The sequence below is a fragment of the Hyperolius riggenbachi genome, chromosome 2 (assembly GCF_040937935.1).
Source record: "Hyperolius riggenbachi isolate aHypRig1 chromosome 2, aHypRig1.pri, whole genome shotgun sequence".
Classification (NCBI taxonomy): Eukaryota; Metazoa; Chordata; class Amphibia; order Anura; family Hyperoliidae; genus Hyperolius; species Hyperolius riggenbachi.
Window position 1 is genome coordinate 510,712,193 of NC_090647.1, and position 20,168 is coordinate 510,732,360.

At 44.5% G+C, this 20,168-nt stretch overlaps 1 protein-coding gene across 20 annotated transcripts in view; it reads right to left on the minus strand.

The window, feature by feature from the left end:
- The window catches only part of ROBO2 (roundabout guidance receptor 2), a 1,374,514-nt gene that overhangs the window by 87,332 nt on the left and 1,267,014 nt on the right, over positions 1–20,168 (minus strand). For all 20 annotated transcript variants that reach the window (XM_068270504.1, XM_068270514.1, XM_068270503.1 and 17 more), the window contains one exon: positions 18,808–18,979. In XM_068270504.1, coding sequence (XP_068126605.1) covers positions 18,808–18,979 — 172 coding nt within the window. The remainder of the gene's footprint in view (positions 1–18,807; positions 18,980–20,168) is intronic.

Genomic DNA, 20,168 nt, shown 5'->3' on the forward strand with positions numbered 1-20,168 from the left:
TTAATATATAATTACAGCAGCTATGCAATAAAACGCAATAGCAGCTTTCAGAGCAGTAAACTGTACATTGGGAACCTGTAGTTTGTAAATAGTCAAAATTACTTGTGCACAAAGAGTTATACTGAGAGTTATAAAGACAGAAGAAAATATACCCAGTAATTGATGAGGGGCTGAGGGTGGAGAGAATTTAACATAACTAAAACAGCCTAGGCTAAAGGTGCATACACACATCAGACCGTAGTCTTTGGAAAATGAAAGATCACAGACCAATTTTACCCCCTTCCATGTAGTATGAGAGCCACACAGTCTATTCTATTGAGCTGAACTCCCCATCAGACAGAAAACTTTGCAAGATGCTGCACACAAAGATAATGTACACATTCAACAGATCAGTATCTGCAAAAGATCTGTTCCTGCAAAAGATCCGTTCCTGCAAAATGCATTCATAGTTTATGATATCTGCAGATCCTCATACACACCTTGTTTAACAGACATTCATCAGATCACACAATCATCTGCAGATCTGAAGATCCATCCTGGTGGATCTGATCTGCAGATGAATGTCTGTTAAACAAGGTGTGTATGATGATCTGCAGATATCATAGACTATGAATGCATTTTGCAGGAACGGATCTTTTGCAGATATTGATCTGTTGAATGTGTACAGCATCTTTGTGTGCAGCATCTTGCAAAGATTTCTATCTGATGGGGAGTTCAGCTCCATAGAATAGACTGTGTAGGTGTGGCTCTCATACTACATGGAAGGGGGTAAAATTGGTCTGTGATCTTTCATTTTCCAAAGACTATGGTCTGATGTGTGTATGCACCCGAAGCATCACTGATCGGGCGGAGCTATATACCAATATTCAGCGACGTATAGATATACAAAGTGTTTATGATGTTGAAACCAGTAAAATCACCATGAAGTGAGTATTATTATTTATATAGTGCCAACTTCTTCCGCAGTGCTTTAAGGTGGCCATACACTTATAGATTTGCAGCATATTCGACCATCAGATAAATTTCTGTCAGATGCTTTTCAAGTCGAATCTGACAGGAATCTATCTGATGTGTGCCACACACTAGGAACAGATTTCCTTCATTTCATTCTATTGGAAATCTATTGGAAATCAATCTAAATGCATTATTGGACCATTAGATCCAATGCAACTCTATGGGCCATCGATCTGCTGCCAGCAGCAGATCGACCCAGATTTTCCATTCTATCAGATAGAGCAAATAGATCAAAATCGATCGAAACCGGCTGCATACCGATCGATCGATTGATTTGATAGAATCGATTTCTGATCGATGGATGGCTGAAATCAACCAGTGTATGGGCCCCTTTACATAGTACATACCTTATCACTAACTCTCCCTCTGAGGGGCTCACACTCTAATCCCTTCCATACTCATATGCCCACTGTAGTCTAGAGCCAATTTAGGGGTAAGCCAATTAACTTATCTGTATATTTATGTTCTGAGGAAACTGGAGTGCCTGAAGGAAACCTACACAGACATGGATAAAACATACAAACTCTGTATAGATAGTGCCCTGGGTGGGATTTGAACCAGGGACCCAGCGCTGCAAGACAAGAACGCTTATCACTACAGCTTCTCTTTGAAGGGAACCCAAACTGAGAAGGATATAGATTTTTCCTTTTAAAATAATACCAGTTGCCTGACTCTCCTGCTGACCCTGTCTCTCTAATACTTTTAGCCTCAGCCCCTGAACAAGCATGCAGATCAGGTGCTCTGACTGAAGTCAGACTGCATTAGCTGCATGCTTGTTTCAGGTCTGTGATTCAGCCTCTACTGCAGCTAAAGGGATCAGCCGGGCTGCCAGGCAACTGGTATTGTTTAAAAGGAAATCCATATCGCTCTCAGTTTAGGTTCCCTTTAGGGATTGACTGCTATTGTTCTATTATCTTCTAGACAGCAAGGTTCATTCTCACTCTCCCCTTTCTCCTGAACAGGCAAACAGAGCATCCCTATAGGTACGCCGCCAGCAGGCCCGGATTTACCTCACGGGAGTCTATAGGCACAAATGTCCTGGCACCTTAGATTTCGCCCTCCATGAGCCTACAAACCCCCGCCTAACTGCACCACAAGTGTTCTGGCTGTCCAAGCTGTCACTTCTTCCATACTTCCCTTGCCTGTCAATGGTAGCTACAGGTGCCCTTTAGCATTAGCTAGCTAGAAGTGCCCTCAATATTAAGTAGCTAGAGGTGCCCCTGACTGAAGGGAGATCTTGTCAGGGGAATGCTAAGAGCCGGGTGAGTAACCTCTCATTTACACTCAGCTCTGGACTCCGCATAGGAAGAAGGGAGGGAGGAGCTTGGGGAGGGGAGTGAGCCGTCTTTCCATCATCAGGCGCCTTTAGGCACATGCCTACAATGCCTTATGGTAAATCCGGCCCTGGCAGCCAGTGAGCTGGTAGCAGGGTGAGCTGAATGATGGCTCACCCTGCTGCCGCTCAAATTCCCGGCGGTGCAAAATACTATCCCCCATCTGAGTCATTGCAACGTGGAGGGACATGTAATTTGGGGTCCAGCGATCACCGAAGCCCCAAATTACCTTTACGCCCCGTTACTGAGCGCCATGCGCCAAAACCACCTGCATTGCAGAGAGACGCCTGCTGATGACGGCGCACAATTGACCTGATCCGTGATTCAGGGCTACATGAAGGCTTTACAGCAGGGGTCTCAAACTTGCGGCCCGCGGGCCATTTGCGGCACTCGGTACAATATTTTGTGACCCGTGCCAGCAAAAGCAAAATAGACACGGAAGCGAACTATTTTACCTTATAGTTCGCTTCAGCGCTCCCAAGTAATCCCCGCCACTAAACGAGGGCTGCAAATCCCCCGGGCAAACATCCACGACTGCGCTGAGGGGCAGAGCTTCCAGCTGTAGCTCTGCCCCTCCTGACGTCAATCGCCGCATGGATCGCCGCCTCTCCCCGCCCCTCTCTGTGAAGGAAGAGTGAGAGGGGCAGGCAGAGGAGGCGATGCGCCACGATTGATGTCAGGAGGGGCAGAGCTGAAGCTGAAAGCTCTGCCCCTTCCAGGAAATGCTGGCGGATTGCCCCCCCCCCGGGCGATTTGGGGGCTCTGCAGCCCTCGTGTTGCGGCGGGGACACGGCGGATTACTTGTAATCAGAGCACTGAAGCGAACTATAAGGTAGGACACTTCATGTTCAGAAGAAATAATTAAAACTGTTAATAATGACATTTGAGGACTTTTTTTGTGAAATCCCTTATGCGGCCCAGCCTCATCCTGACTTTGCTTCCTGCGGCCCCCAGGTGAATAGAGTTTGAGACCTTTGCTTTACAGTAAGAATGCTCTTCTAGTTTTGGCAAGAAGTTGGCTTTATGTGTTAGCAGTGGATTTTAAAGCGGGATTGTCACCATAAAAATCCATATAAATTCAAAACTTTTTCTGATGTTATGATTTGGAGTTATCAGATACCTTAGGAGCACTGGCCCTTTAAGTGCCATTGCCAAAAAGTTGCATGCTGGGGGGTCTTTTTATCTATAATATATTCCTCATCTTTCCTTTATTTCCTCCTCCTTCTAATGACATAAGACAGAGCATTTCCTAGTATAGACCTCAGTGGGAGTGTCTGAAGACTCTGGGAGGGGGGCGGGTAATGAATACACAAGTAGCAAGAGGAGAAAAAAAAGAGTGAGGGAGGAAATGATGTCAGGAGATCAAAAGTAACCAAGATAGAAACTGCCTAGAATAGGATTCTGTGCTTTTCCATGATAACATTCACAGGAATCATACTGTGGACAGTGCGATACATTTGTTAGGTAAGTAGAACTAGTATTTATCTACTTATATATGTGTTTTTTATTTCTAGGTTAGCATGGGAGCCATACAGTTAAAGTTTCCATTTTCTCTACATGCATCTTGTATTTCTTGCTACAATTTTAATCATCAAAATATTGAAAATGAAATTCCCTTCTATTGAATACATTCTAGAATATGGAAGAGGCATGCCACAGGTCCGGGTGTCAGAGGGTTCCTCTTAAAGCAGGTGTTCTGATAACAATGCTGTCAGCTCCATTAATTAGAGGGAAGACAAGGCTCGGAGATGACCTGTAACGCTCCATTATTCCTCCAGACAAAGATATAATGATATACAATGTCTCCCTCCTACTGGAGACTAATGAAGAATAAAGCCAATTTGTTGAAATAAAAATTAATTAGTCGCATCGCAATCACCTGCAATTACTACTGTGAAAGTTTGCGAGTGTGACTAACCCAAATTCTTCACAACATGAAGCCCTACTGATATCTGGTTACACCATCAGGTGTAAATAGCCGCATGCACTTTGGTCGTGTAGTAGAGCACACTTCAAGAGATTATTAATTTACACTGAAATTTAAGATCCAATTGACACACAAAAATTGCTGTAATTCCAGTTTTTTTTTCTTTTTGCCTGAAATTTTTTAAGAAACGCCAACTGCTTTCCATGGGGCTAAGTTCCTGCATTTCAAGTATAACATGAACTGAGAGCAGGGGTGCAACTTGCAACTGCAATGTATGCCCCCCCCAACCCTCATGCATGTACGTGTATGTATGTACGTGTATGTATGTACATGTCTGTATGTACATGTATGTATGTAAGTACATACATGTATGTACATGTATGTATATGTGTATATATAGAGAGAGTTTAGCATCATTTGTCTCTAATCACAGGTTGTAATTTGATCTCTCCCCTGTGTCACCTGACTGCCATGGCAGAGATGGCAGAAAAGCTTATTTGAAAGCACAGGATAGTAACAATATAGCCATTTGGTTCCCAACTGCTTCTGACCTAAGTGCTTCTGCCATACTGTTACCGATTTTTGCCCTGATTTTGACTACTTTCTGCCTGCCGCCTGCACCGACCTCTGCCCTGATTTTGACTACTCTCTTATTTGTACAGTTTCAACATTTTTAAGTGTCTTCATAAATGTAATTAATTCACAACATTTGTGGTCTAGTCTTTTATCTATATGCAGAATGTCTACCAGGCTTTTATTCTGTCATATTTTGGTAAATTATGACTTAAGAAGTGGAGGCCGAAAATTCTAGAAAAAAATGTACCGCTTTTGACTCGTAATTCCAGACACAAATGCACCGCCAGGAAGGTTAATAAGAGCAACAGCACAGAGGCATGCAACCAGTATGATTGATCCATACAGGATTTCTAGCACTTCACAAGCATATTGAAAGATATGATATCCACCTCACTATTCAGATGCTCTGTAACCCGATAGCCAGGGTAGAGCTCCCTCTCACTATTCAGATGCTCTGTAGCCAGATAGCCAGGGCAGAGATCCCCCTCACTATTCAGATGCTCTGTCACCAGATAGCCAGGGTAGAGATCCCCCTCACTATTCAGATGCTCTGTCACCAGATAGCCAGGGTAGAGATCCCCCTCACTATTCAGATGCTCTGTCACCAGATAGCCAGGGTAGAGATCCCCCTCACTATTCAGATGCTCTGTCACCAGATAGCCAGGGTAGAGCTCCCCCTCACTATTCAGATGCTCTGTAACCAGATAGCCAGGGTAGAGATCCCCCTCACTATTCAGATGCTCTGTAACCAGATAGCCAGGGTAGTGATCCCCCTCACTATTCAGATGCTCTGTAACCAGATAGCCAGGGTAGAGCTCCCCCTCACTATTCAGATGCTCTGTAACCAGATAGCCAGGGTAGAGATCCCCCTCACTATTCAGATGCTATGTAACCAGATAGCCAGGGTAGAGATCCCCATCACTATTCAGATGCTCTGTCACCAGATAGCCAGGGTAGAGATCCCCCTCACTATTCAGATGCTCTGTAACCAGATAGCCAGGGTAGTGATCCCCCTCACTATTTAGATGCTCTGTAACCAGATAGCCAGGGTAGAGATCCCCCTCACTATTCAGATGCTCTGTCACCAGATAGCCAGGGTAGAGATCCCCCTCACTATTCAGATGCTCTGTCACCAGATAGCCAGGGTAGAGATCCACCTCACTATTCAGATGCTCTGTAACCAGATAGCCAGGGTAGAGCTCCCCCTCACTATTCAGATGCTCTGTAACCAGATAGCCAGGGTAGAGCTCCCCCTCACTATTCAGATGCTCTGTAACCAGATAGCCAGGGTAGAGATCCCCCTTACTATTCAGATGCTCTGTAACCAGATAGCCAGGGTGGAGCTCCCCCTCACTATTCAGATACTTTGTCACCAGATAGCCAGGGCAGAGATCCCCCTCACTATTCAGATGCTCTGTAACCAGATAGCCAGGGTAGAGCTCACCCTCACTATTCAGATGCTCTGTAACCAGATAGCCAGGGTAGAGCTCCCCCTCACTATTCAGATACTTTGTCACCAGATAGCCAGGGTAGAGCTCCCCCTCACTATTCAGATACTTTGTCACCAGATAGCCAGGGTAGAGATCCCCCTCACTATTCAGATGCTCTGTAGCCAGATAGCCAGGGCAGAGATCCCCCTCACTATTCAGATGCTCTGTAACCAGATAGCCAGGGTAGAGCTCCCCCTCACTATTCAGATGCTCTGTAACCAGATAGCCAGGGTAGAGATCCCCCCTCACTATTCAGATGCTCTGTCACCAGATAGCCAGGGCAGAGATCCTCCTCACTATTCAGATGCTCTGCAACCAGATAGCCAGGGTAGAGCTCCCCCTCACTATTCAGATGCTCTGTAACCAGATAGCCAGGGTAGAGATCCCCCTCACTATTCAGATGCTCTGTAACCAGATAGCCAGGGTAGAGCTCCCTGTCTCTCTCTCAACTTCAAAGAGTTTTACGTTGTTGTGCTGCAGATGAAGTTCAGCGTGAGGAAAAGCTGCAGAGTGTGATGTGATGCATGTATTTTAGTGTTCTCTGCAAAGACTCTGGGCAGTGAAACAGGTAACTGCAAACTCTTTTGCTCTGTGAAGAGGTCGGGACATTTGACTTGTGCCCCGTGATAGAGGCTGCAAATCCTTAGTGCCACAGAGAAAACATGACACTTGGCCGGTCTGCATGGAGCCCCCTTAATGTTCACACTCCTTTCCTTGCCTTACCTTGGTTTTCTGGGGGACCATGTTGCAAGGGTCCTAGAACAAATGTGGCCATTAAGATCTCCACACCCATAACAAGTGTAGCCACACAAATACCTGATCTGAAGGAGAGTCCCCTGTATTTGAAGAAGGGAAGGTTAGTAGATGAGGCCCCCCACAGCTCTGGAGCCCCCTGCGATCCCAGGGGCTGCTCCTCCTACAGTTATGCCCCTGACTGATGTTTTTGCCATATTTATTTCCTTTAAAGTGAACCAGAGACGAAGCACACTCATGTATTTAACTATATATATCAATGGGAACATGACAGTAAACACCTACCCTGCTCTCTGTTTCATTCTTCTCTGCTAAATCTGCCTGTAATCAGCTCTGATAAGAATCCCCGACTGAGCATTCAATCTAGCTTTCACTAGAATGATAATAGCTGAGTCAGTCTTCTGTGATGTCTTTTCAAGCCCAAGCCTGCCCCCTTGTGGCTCTGCTTTCCTGTTTCGAGGATAGATAGCAGGAAAGCAGAGCCACAAGGGGGCAGACTTGGGCTTGAAAAGACATCACAGAACACTGACACAGCTATAATCATTCCAGGGTAAAGCTAGACTGAATGCTCAGTCAGGGATTCTAATTAGGACTGATAACAGGCAGATTTAGCACCGAATAATGAAACAGAAAGGATGGTAGGTGTTTTCTCTGACAAGAAGAAAAAAATGATGTGCAATCTTGCGCTAATCTCACCAGGCGTCACCGGGTATATATTGCAACCATTGTTTTCTCTAATGTTCCCATTGATATATATGGTAAAATACATGAGGGTGCTTCGTCTCTAGTTCTCTTTAAACAATACCAGTTGCCCGACTATGCTGCTGAACATCCTGGCTACAGCAGTGTCTGGATCACACATAGACGTGCCAAACTCAAGCGCCACATGGCACACAGTATGCGCAGAGAAGCCCTGCTGCAATTTAGTTCCCTCTGTAAAAGGGACAATTGGGAGCTATGTTATAGCTCCTGCACACAGGCGACACTACCCCTAACAATTACAGCTTAAAAAAATGATTCACAAAATGCCAGGCGGGGACATTTTCCACGTTATTAATAATCACGAATGAGCTTTATGAATACAAGACTGGGTGTGAATGTTCCTGTCAGCTTTGCTTAACATGATGGGTTTGTGTGCATTTACAAATCATTCAATGTGTTTGTAAGGTGGCAACATTTTAGTTTCACACAACCCACACTCCTTCTACAGATCTGCATTAAACATAGCTCCATATTTCTATACATTGAAGACAGGAAGCAGCGATGGCATGTTGAGATTTTTGTGGAGGAGCCTATTATTATGCGTTCATCTGTGTGCAATGCCTGTAAGCTGCCATACTGGAAAGAAACTCCAGTGGAAATTACAGCTCCATGGTAACCAGTCCTGGGAATTGGTTTTAGGTCTCCTAATAAGTGACCTTGGGACCACAAGGGGGCAGCATATCACCTATATGGAGAGACATCATCATTCCTCTGTGATGAGGTTAGGCGAGCAGCATGAAATAGCAACTGACACATTTGTAGGCTTTTTCCAAAGCAGAAAGACCAGGCAATTTGCTTTCTAATAGTCCTAGTGGAAGCAGACTATAGTAGTTAAGATTACATTTTGAGGCCCCAAAGGGATAATGTATTAAGGCTTTGCCAGGGGAAGGTAGAGAAATGTAGTTTGGCCAGTACTAGCCAATCAGATGCCTCGACTAATTTCCCCAATAACTGCATAAATCTGGGTGATGCTGTAATAGGCAGGAGGCTTCGTCACCTATAACAGGCAGAGCTACAGCACTGTTATTTAATCTGTATTGAGCTAACGGTGTGAAACATGCTATGATACTGGAAATGATCAGTATTTCAGCCTGGCACTACTCATCAATATCAACATCAGCAGAAAACTGATCTAAATTCAATGGAAATGCCCTGGGAGGGATTTACCATAAGGCAATGTGTGCCTTATGATGCTTGATGATGGTGCCTGATGATGGGAAGGTGGCTCACTCCCCTCCCCTAGTGCCGCCCTCCCTCCCTCCCTATAAGTCCTGAGCAGAGCGTATATGAGAAGTTACTCACCCAGCTCTCGGCATTCCACTGATCTCCCTTCAGTCAGGGCCCAGGGGTACCTCTAGCTCCTTAAAAGTGAGGGTTCCTCTAGCTACCTAATACTTGAGGGCACCTCTAGCTCCTTAATACTGAGGTTCCTCTAGCTACCTAATACTTGGGGGCACCTCTAGCTACTTAATACTGAGGTTCCTCTAGCTACCTAATACTTGAGGGCACCTCTAGCTACTTAATACTGAGGTCCCTCTAGCTACCTAATACTTGAGGGCACCTCTAGCTACTTAATACTGAGGTCCCTCTAGCTACCTAATACTTGGGGGCACTTCTAGCTACTTAATACTGAGGTTCCTCTAGCTACCTAATACTTGGGGGTACCTCTAGCTCCTTAATACTGAGGTTCCTCTAGCTACCTAATAATTAGGGGCACCTCTAGCTACTTAATACTGAGGTTCCTCTAGCTACCTAATACTTGAGGGCACCTCTAGCTACTTAATACTGAGGTCCCTCTAGCTACCTAATACTTGGGGGCACTTCTAGCTACTTAATACTGAGGTTCCTCTAGCTACCTAATACTTGGGGGTACCTCTAGCTCCTTAATACTGAGGTTCCTCTAGCTACCTAATACTTAGGGGCACCTCTAGCTACTTAATACTGAGGGTACTTCTGGCTACCTAATACTAAGGGGCACCTGTAGCTACCTATGACAGGCAAGAAAAGTAAGGGAGTAGTGGCCAGCCAGCACACCTGGGGTGCAGTTCGGTGGGGGTTTGTAGGTTCGTGGAGGGCGAAGTCAAGGATGCCAGGACATCTGTGCCTATAGGCTCCTGAGATGTAAATCCAGGCCTGGGAATGCCACAACTACTAGCTCAGTGCAGTACATAGCTCTGCTTCTCCCACTAGTGCCCTCCCCCTATGCCCCAGACTCACTTGATAAATTGAAAAACAAAAAAAACAAAACAGCCTTTCCCAATCAATGGGGTATGTGCACAGAATGTTGGTAAAGTTGCCAGCTGCTGGGAGTGGACGGCAATTTTACTGCTACTTATGCTGACAAGGTAGCACAAATTGCGCAATTAGCGCAACCCACATTAGATAAGTCAGTAAGTTTGGTAAGCCAGCACCTATTCAGTGAGGAGACCTTGGGCAAGACTCCCTAACACTGCTACTGCCTGTGGAGTGTGTTCTAGTGTTTGCAGCTCAAGCTTTTTGAGTCCTCCAGGAGAGAAGCGCAATATAAATGTTGTTTGTCTTGTCTTATCTAGATAACATGAGTCTTGCTATGTTAATGTGCGCTACTCTAGCAGTGCTCATGTTGCTTTAATTAAGTATGACACACACTTACCGTGCAATGTGCTCTACCTTATGATCAGAATTAATGCCGCAAATTGGTGTGCCGCGCTCTTTGCATGGCAACTTTACCGATGTTTAGTGCTTATGCCTCAATGCTTACAAAGTTTGCAAAGTTACAAATTCATTTAACCTTTAAAACAATACTTAATTAAAACAACCCTACGCCAATCTCTTCCATGATCAACATAACTAGGCAGTAGAATTTTATTAATGCACAGCCGTCGCTGTCTTTCTTTCATGAGGGCTTCGATTTTGGCATTTGGAAATTTGGGAGATTGCCTCACCTGCAGAGCTGATGTTCCCAAGTGACAGATGTTAAAGTGTTCCCTCTGCCTCCAGTCCCACTGACAGGAGTTTGTTTACAGTACACCATACATGTCAAACTCCAGCTAGTGGGCCAAATCTGGCCCTCAGAGACATTCGATTTGGTTTCCCCACTTTGCATTATGTTTGGCCCACTCTAGATCACCAGGGAAGTTATATTGGAGGTGAAGCCCTAGATCACCAGAGAGGCCATATGAGGAAGTAGGGGGAAAACACTAAACACTAGGGCACTGTATAGGGGAGTATGGGTGCCTCTAAACTCCCGGGAACTGTACAGGGGAGGGTGGGGGCCTAGACACAAGTAAACTGTATAAGGGAGGGAGTACTACTAGACGCCAGAGAACTGTATAGGAGAGGGCGGACCACTAGACACCGGAGAACTGTATAGGGGTTGGAGGTAGGTCATTAGACACCAGGGAACTTTATAAGGGAGGAAGATGGCCAGTAGATATTGAGGTTGGCTTACGACTTGGTCCAAGTGTTCAATTTCAGCCCATTTTGTATTTAAGTTTAACATCTCTGGCTTAGACTATATAGTCATATCAAGGTCAACCAGCTCTATCGACTTTTTAACTTTTCATGGATACTCTCAAAGAGAATCAAAACATAAATGTATATGAATATCTCCCGAAAGGGGCTTCAAATGCAGAAAAAAAAAAGATAAGTGTGGAATTGTCTTTGTGACATGAACTCGGCCAAAGCTTTTGTTTGTAATGCCGCCATAGGTAAAACTAGCGCGAAATCCAGAAAGAGGACAGAAAATATACAGCTTCTCACTCTTGTTTCTTGTGCTTTAATTGTGCATTTTTGTATTAAATCCGATACTCAGATTATCTGTTTTATTAGCAAAGCTCGCATCTCTTTTATTAGCCACATCAATGAACTGCTGAACTTTAACAAGTCAATGATTTCTTTTGCTGATCTGTTTGTATTTAGGAATCAATATTTGCTATACTGCCATGTATAAAAGATGGATGGGGTTAATAAGGATTCCAATTATATATATATATTTTTTTTAACAAAGCAAATAATAAACCTTTCTCGAGTCAATGTGACCCCAAGGAACCATTCCGCCCGGCCCGCAAACCTGCTGAGTTAATGAACACAAAAATCTAAAAGGCATATATACTAGCCAAGAGCTGCATAATTACTTGTGATGCTCAGAGTATTAATGACATAAAAGAAGGTGTCATAAAACGATTGCAGAGGCCGGGACGCCGAGATCATTAAGGAAACAATTAGCTGCCATCTTGAGCATAATCATGTGGAAAAGATGGCTCCTCAGGGCCGACAGGCTTTTATGTCCAATATACTCATTCCTCTATGCGGAGAATATTGTAGGAATCCATTTAGATCAGGCAGACTGGCTTTACCTGAATGTGTTATTCCAAAATTAAAGAGACACTCCACTTATGCCAATTCAGGTACAATTTTGTCCTAGGTCTGTGTGGCCAAAGTAGCTAATTTGGGTACCTGGTAATTTGGGCGCGGCCAGTGTATAATTCGGGTGCCAGACCACACAAGCTATAAGCACAGTTTTGCCGGTGGCAAATTGCGATGGAGGAATGGTGGACACATCTGCAAAGGAACAGAGCTTGTAAAAAATACGGTGCAAGGGTTCGGCTATTGTGTAGATGAACCGCACATCAGTACTAATAGTGTTAGGCTAGGTGGGGCATTAGTGTTAGGGTAGGTAGAAGTGATGTAACTAGACTTAATAGGGCCCCCCCTGCAAAATGATGGGGCCCACCTGGTTCCCAAACCCCATGAGGCTACATGATTGGGAGCTGGAGAATGGAAGCAGAGAGGGTTCTTCTGTCAAGCAGCGTCTGGAAGCAGTGAAAAATAACAGACGCTCCAGCTACTTGCTACTCTGCACGGCAGGAGGAGGTGTCGGGGGAATTTTTTGTGAGCAAACAGGGAGGTATGTTTGCTAATTGGCTGCACTTGCGGTTAGGAAGAGGGAGGAGGGGCCACAAACCTCTGGGCCCCCTGTGATGGCGGGGGTCGCACGGGTGATCACTATGCCCATGTTAGGTGGGGGCAGGTTAGTGTTAGGCATACTGTAGGTAGGAGGGAGGGTTGGTGTGAGAAGATGATGGGCTTGAATCACAAAAGAGTGATAACTCAGTTATCACGCCTAAAAGCTTTGGACATGCAAACTAGGGTGCTAAGTAAATTGCACATGCTAACTAGGGTGCTAAGTAGTTTGCACGTGCTAACTAGGGTGCTAAGTAGTTTGCATGTGCTAACTAGGGTGCTAAGTAGTTTGCACGTGCTAACTAGGGTGCTAAGTAGTTTGCTTGTGCTAATTTGGGTGCTAAGTAGTTTGCTTGTGCTAACTAGGGCGCTAAGTAGTTTGCATGTGCTAACTAGGGTGCTAAGTAGTTTGCACGTGCTAACTAGGGTGCTAAGTAGTTTGCACATGCTAACTAGGGTGCTAAGTAGTTTGCACATGCTAACTAGGATGCTAAGTAGTTTACATGTGCTAACTAGGGTGCTAAGTAGTTTGCTCGTGCTAACTAGGGTGCTAAGTAGTTTGCACGTGCTAACTAGGGTGCTAAGTAGTTTGCTCGTGCTAACTAGGGTGCTAAGTAGTTTGCACGTACTAACTACTTAGCACCTGTGTATATAAAGTGCTGCAATGATCTCTATTGTATTGTGATTTCCTGTATTTATTAGGTGTTCCTCTCTGTTCTATATAAGCTGCATTTCCTGATGGTGTGTGTATGATATATCTCTGCATGTTTTTCTTCAGTAAAAAATTCTAACTTGTTATACTGGGTGCCTATCTGTGTGTACAGACCACTCGGCTCCATCAAAAGGAAGGCAAAGAACACTGCAAGTTTGGTTGACTGAAAACTTCAGCTCACGGTGAAACTGGTACCACTGGGATGTGAGGGTCCGAGGCAGATGAGCGGTAAGGAAAGTGGGCACCATTTGGAATCTGCATCCTGGCTTTCTATCTACTTTCCTGTCTTTCAACAAATTGCTGTTACTGGGTTCCCTTCAGGGGCAGTGCGAGGATCCTAAGAGATCCCAGGGCACTTTTGGGCACTCCAGCCAAAAGATGGGTGTGGCCATGCACCGGAATGTGGGTGTGGTCATGGGTGGAGCAAAATTTACATAAACTTAACAGCGGTTTACGTACGCATGCCCAGCAAAATGTTGGATGAAGCTCCCCTCTCTATTAATACAAAAATAAAATGCAGCATATCACATAAATAGGCAGTGCCAAATCTAGGCATGCTGGGTACTGTGTGGTGCCATGCTGGGCACTGTGGGGCATGCTGGGTACTGTGTGGTGCCATGCTGGGCACTGTGGTGGCTCTACTCTGCCTGAGGGACATCCGGGGCACCCCAGAATAGATCCGGGGCACATGCCACTGATCTTTGAGGCTAGCAACGCCCCTGGTTCCCTTGCCTACGATATATTTTGCTCAGCCTGTTCTGAATGGATTCTCCCTACAAAGCACTACAGACACAGAAGCAGCTTCTATGTACACAAGTTCTAAAAATGTCTTGTGTCCCCGGGTAGTAATATTCTCATGCTAAATTCTTCTAAGCATTGGCTGGGCTCTTAGTTTGGTTCCTTCTAGCAGATGAGCAGCGACAAAAGATAAAGGCCAGGGGCACAGTCATTAGAGCTCCATTCTTTGTCCTGAAGACACCACCAAGGCATGCGCCATTCTGTCACAGCTAATAGCAGTAAATAGCAGTGCAGCATTTTAACTGCTGGCACAGGTGTCTGGACTACATAAACAATCATGATGTCCTAATTACACACTGTGTAGTATTGATGTCTGGATACATCAATAAATAGCAGGCAGAGGGCATCTCTGTTTCATACGGTTTAGCTTATATGTGGAAGGCAGAAAGGGATTTTATTGGGTACGGTGGCTGTAGTAGTCCATTCCTGCATGTTCTGTATTCTATACAGAAAAAGATTAAGAGGAAATGGGGACCTAAGCAAGATAGCAGTTTTTGACCACCATTGATGGTCAACTGACTGTTTTAGTAAGATTTGGTGGGAGCTAGCATCCTCCGGGCCCTCAGACCTTCTCCATGCCCTAGGCAACTGCCTAGGTTTGCCTTGTGGATGATCTGGCTCTGCTTCTACAGCAGTTAATCTGTGTCATTTTTTGTTCCCTGATCTGCGCTGATCTGGTCGGTCAGTGGGAAACCTATGCCTAAAATGCAATAGATCCTAAAAATTAAGGCAAAGCAGAAGGGATCGGTTGAAAAGGGCGCCCGAGCTGCCTGTATGAAAAGGGCGCCGCCATAGACATCAATGTTATTTCTGGAAATATGGGCTACAAGGTGTAGAAAAGGGCGCCCGAGTTTTGATATAGGCTACAAGCGGGCTCCCCTTTGTAGCCCATATTTTTTTCGGCTACAAGGTTTTCGGCTACAGCAAGGTGCCCCTTTGTAGCCCATATTATTGCCTTTTTTTTTGTAGCCTATTTTTTTATATGGGCTACAAGTGCTGGAAGCCGAATTATTTCATTCCCCCACTATCCATGGCGGCCTGGAGGGGGAATAGTAATTTACACATCCCGGAGTTTTTTTGTAGCCGAAGTTTGTATATGGGCTACAAGCACTGTAAGCCGAATTATTTAATTCCCCCACTATCCATGGCGCCCTGGAGGGGGAATAGTAATTTATACATCCCGGAGTTTTTTTGCAGCCGAAGTTTTTATATGGGCTACACCAGGCGCCTTTTTTTGTAGCCGAAGTTTATATGGGCTACACCAGGCGCCTTTTTTGTAGCCGAAGTTGCTATATATGGGCTCCACCAGGCGCCCTTTTTTACCGGCGCCCTTTTCATGTAGACCCAAGCAGAACTCCGACCAACATCAGTTCCATGTACAGGACGGAACTCATGTATGTAAACAGCTTGGCAAAATGTTGGTGTGTTTTTATCAAATCCTATACAGTTTATTCAGCCCTCTTGAATGATACCATTTAGAGACCGTGGTTCTTCTTTAACCCTTTACCACCCCCAAACACTCAAGCAGTCTGGGTCACGCATCCATCACATGCAGCAGCCAGGAGGGGGCCCCTCAAAAGAACAGGAAGGAGACATAGGTATGCGTTTAAATGACTAACATGCCTCTGTGTTCCAATCATATTGGGTACTTTAAAAACCTGCCTCAAGTGCGGAAAGGACATCTAATCCATAAATAGTCACATTATCTGACATTTATTTTTGTGTATTTTTTACTTCTAACCACTGCAGTTTCTTTATGTGTTTGTGGATTCGGAGAGCAGCAATAGAAAAAAACACACAAAAATTGTACTTTTTAATGTGAAAATTTGCAAAAAACACAATAAGTGAAACCTTATTACAAAATGATTATTATTTTGTGAAAATGAATGTGAAAAGAATGTTGGGTAATATTTCAGTAATATAAAAATATAATCCTTTTGCTCATCGCTATACAGCATCATTTCTGTGGCAGTAGCCGCTGTTTCATGTATGGTGTGTATTTATCTGCGGGTTTCAGTGTGGAATTATATTTGGGAACCGGCAGCACTAAGAACAATGATCTGGCAAAGCTTTTCTTGCTAATACAGAGAGTTCCGCTGCACATTTAACAGCGCGCATTAAAATATAATTAGTTTTGGTTGTTGCATTTATTAGGCAATCTAGCACACTGATAGGCTATTTGTGTATCTTGTATCTGTACATCCAGATTTGTTCTATTGCTTCTTGAATGGCTGTGAAGGCGAGCGGTAGCTGGCGTTTGGAATAGCCATGCTCGGATGGGGAGGGGGGGGGGATGAGGCCCAGGCTTCGTCCTAGCTCTGTTTTCAAATGAATGCTCTGCTGATTTTATTACAGCTGCACTTCCATATCCCGGAGAAATCCCCTGTGACACCATCCATGGTAATACACTCACACAGGAGCTAGGAGGCTCTGAAAACACCCACACTGGCAATCACACTGCTCTCCCCGATACACAATCAGGGCTTAATTGTTAGGCTGATATAATGCATTACATTGTAATGAAAAACTTTATCACTTGTCACAGAGAAGAGAAAAAAAGAAGGCTCATAGCCAGGATTGCACTCTTAGCAGCACTCAAGAGCCTTTACTAAAGGCAACTATCATTTGTAAAGCTTTAGTTCATCCAAAAGTGAGGAAGCTTTGTTTTATATATCCTAATAGTTTCCAAGCCCATTTGTAGCAGCACTAGCACTAGCAGGGCCGGATTTCTAAAAGGCAACAAAGGCCCGGGTCTTGGGCGGCTGCAGCCGAAGGGCGCACCTGGACATGAAAAAGGGGTTGCTACACATGAAAGAGAAGGCTGCAAATGGGGAGAAACACATGAAAATGGAAGCTGATGCCCAAGGGAACTGGACATGAAAGAGATGGGCTGCAGTACAGGGATGATTCTCATGGAAGAGGGGGGTGCACATGGAAGGAGATGCTGTACATGGGAGGGGTGCCACAAACATACTTGGCCTAGGGGCGTAAAGAGTATAATTCTATCCCTGGTGCTAGGGAACTGGCGCGCTCTGTCCAGCCTCTTGCTCCTCAGGCAGATCCACAACCGCTGCCGAAAGCTTGCCTACGCCCACGTACCGCACATGCACGCCAGGCAGGACACAGCGACAGGGGGGTTATTATATAGGATATCCAGAAACAGGGTTTTGAGAAGGACCAATATATAAGGTGGAAAACTTAAAGAGCTACTGTATTGATTTATAGTAAATAATTCAGGAACCTTTCATGTTCACTATCCTGGTTTCACCATCAGAAACACTTCTTGCAGCTATTTATTAATGTATGCTGGTATATAGCCCTGCCCTAACATTTGTGTTACAACCTAGGCTGTTTAGCTATGCATAATTCTCCTCCCAGTGCATTCTGGGAAACCAGGTGTTATTTCTACTGACATTGGAACATAGAGTAAATAAACATTCCACAAGCATGTACCTGACCGGACTAAAGATGTTGTCACCTGTGATAAATTTCACAATGCAAATCAGGGTGAGGAAAGATTTTACAACATACATACAATGACTAAATACTTAATAAAGCTATATTGTAAATGTAAAAAATGGGGTTCCATGAGGACCTGTGTACATGTTTTCTACACATCTGTTCTTGTTGTGGCCTGCAAGATCCAGATGTTTTGTACAGGTATAGAAAGGCCTGTATTGAAAATCTTCATATCCAGGGCTCAAATGGACAACAGTACATATGCAATTATCATCCCTTAGATATAATAATACAGTTATAACGAAAATGGCTCAGGATTCACAGGCAGTATGTTATCTATACTTATAGAATCCGAAGACATAACAACAAACGTTGTTTGGGTGATACCTTTAATGACTAACTGTACAAGATTTCTCTGTAAGCTTTTGAAACTATGTTTCTTCTTCAGAAGTGTTTCAGAGCTGGGTCAGAACCACGGGCGTAACTAGAAATCACGGGGGCCCCCTGCAAAACTTTGGATGGAGCCCCCTCCCACCTTCTCACTCTGCCCAAACTCCTCAAGCATCACTACAGGACACAGCACTTGGGGAGGGGTAGAAAGGCTGGAGGTAGAACAGGCTGTACACAAGACCCTGCTACACACTGAATAGGGACTGTCTACAAATCTTTGTCTGCAAGACTTTGTATAATTCCTTATCAGTGGCTGAACAGATGCAGTCATTAGAACAACTGAGCAAAGAGCAGAAAGTTTTCTCAGGACGGGGCCCCCTGTGGCTTCTGGGCCCCCTGCAGATGCATCCCTTACAGGGTCTATTGTTACGCCCCTGGTCAGAACAGTCTTGATGGTTCTGACCCAGTTTTGAATCAAGCATGAAGAAAAAACTTAAAGTTTTGAAAGTTTGCAAAGAAATGTTGTACAGTTAGTAGTTAAAGGTATCACCTAAACAACTTTTGTTGTTATGTCTTCGGATTCTCTTCATGGCTAATACCGGATCAAAGCAACTAGTTATACCCATATGATACTTCAGAAAGCCTTACCTATAAGAATATGTTGCGGATCACTCTTTATGCCGGTTCCAGCGCTTGTGCTAGCAGCTACTTCAACACGGTATTGAATGCCAGGGTACAGTCCACCAATCACCACTGAGCGAATCGCAGCATCTACCGTCTTGTTAATGTGAAACCGCGTCTCGTTACCCAAACACCAGATCTGCATGTGTCAAGGAAAAAATAGATTTAACCCCATAACACTGCATATTCCTATATGGCTGATGACACAACTGGTCAACACAGAGCCAATTAATGGAAGTTGGTCTAACATTTCACCCTTTTTGTTCAGAAGAAATTCCCACCAGCCATACTGATACTTTTGCAGCTCACATCCTGTACCTTCCATACATATCCTGATACTATGGCAGTTCTTAAAGTGCACTTGAACTTTAATTTTTAAAGTAGGCCTGAAAAATGGTTTCAAGTAATAGCTGATTAATAGCTAAGTATTTGCACTGCTTTAGCTTAAGTTATCTAAAGACTTGAGAGGAAGATATACGAAAACTAGTGGAAGGAATAATTGCAGAGTAACTGGTGCAAAAGTGAAATAATTGCTCAGAGCAACCAATCAGAGTTCTTGATCTTGGCATCTGCTCCACTTTTGCATAAATCCTGCTCCAGATTTCCCTGCTCTGCCCCTAAATCTGAAAACCCCCCACATCAAACTAACACAGAAGCAGGACAGAGGGGCAGCGAAGTGCAGTGTTACACATAGCTGCTCCCGGGAGTGATATAGGTCCTCTTCACTTCCTGTCTAATTTACAAGTGATGTGCAGCTAGCCAATCACCAAGCAGCTTCCATCCCGGTCACATGACATGGAACTGTAGCCGAATGGTGATTGGCTGGCTGCAAGCCACTTGAAAACTGAACTGGAAGTAAAGAAGGTCCTGTTTTGCCATGAGGAGCAGGTAATATATAACGCCCCACACAGCTACAGCTCTGCATTATGTACAGAACCAGGCCCCCTTAGTTCCCCATCCATGATGGTTTGGGAGGGCACAGCTGATAGATCTCAGCGGGGGGCTGACCCAATGTAGCTGAGCCTCTGAAGAGAAGACAAGTAGATCTTTTAAAACAAGTTCAGCTAGTTCTTACATACTCTTTCAATATAGGTTTTCTATATGCACCTTTTGTACACTTGGGAAGTTGTTAGTGAGAGACCAGTAGGGAGTTCCTATTTTTTTCTTCCTATTTCACTGCTGGAAATTAGCGCATGGCAGAATGGGATAGGATGCTCCATCCCTATTGTCATCCCCTATAAAGCTTTTCACCCAGTACGGGAGTATTATATTTACAGTCATTAGGACTTAGTTACAAAAACTTGGAACCAAGCGGGATCTCGCATCCC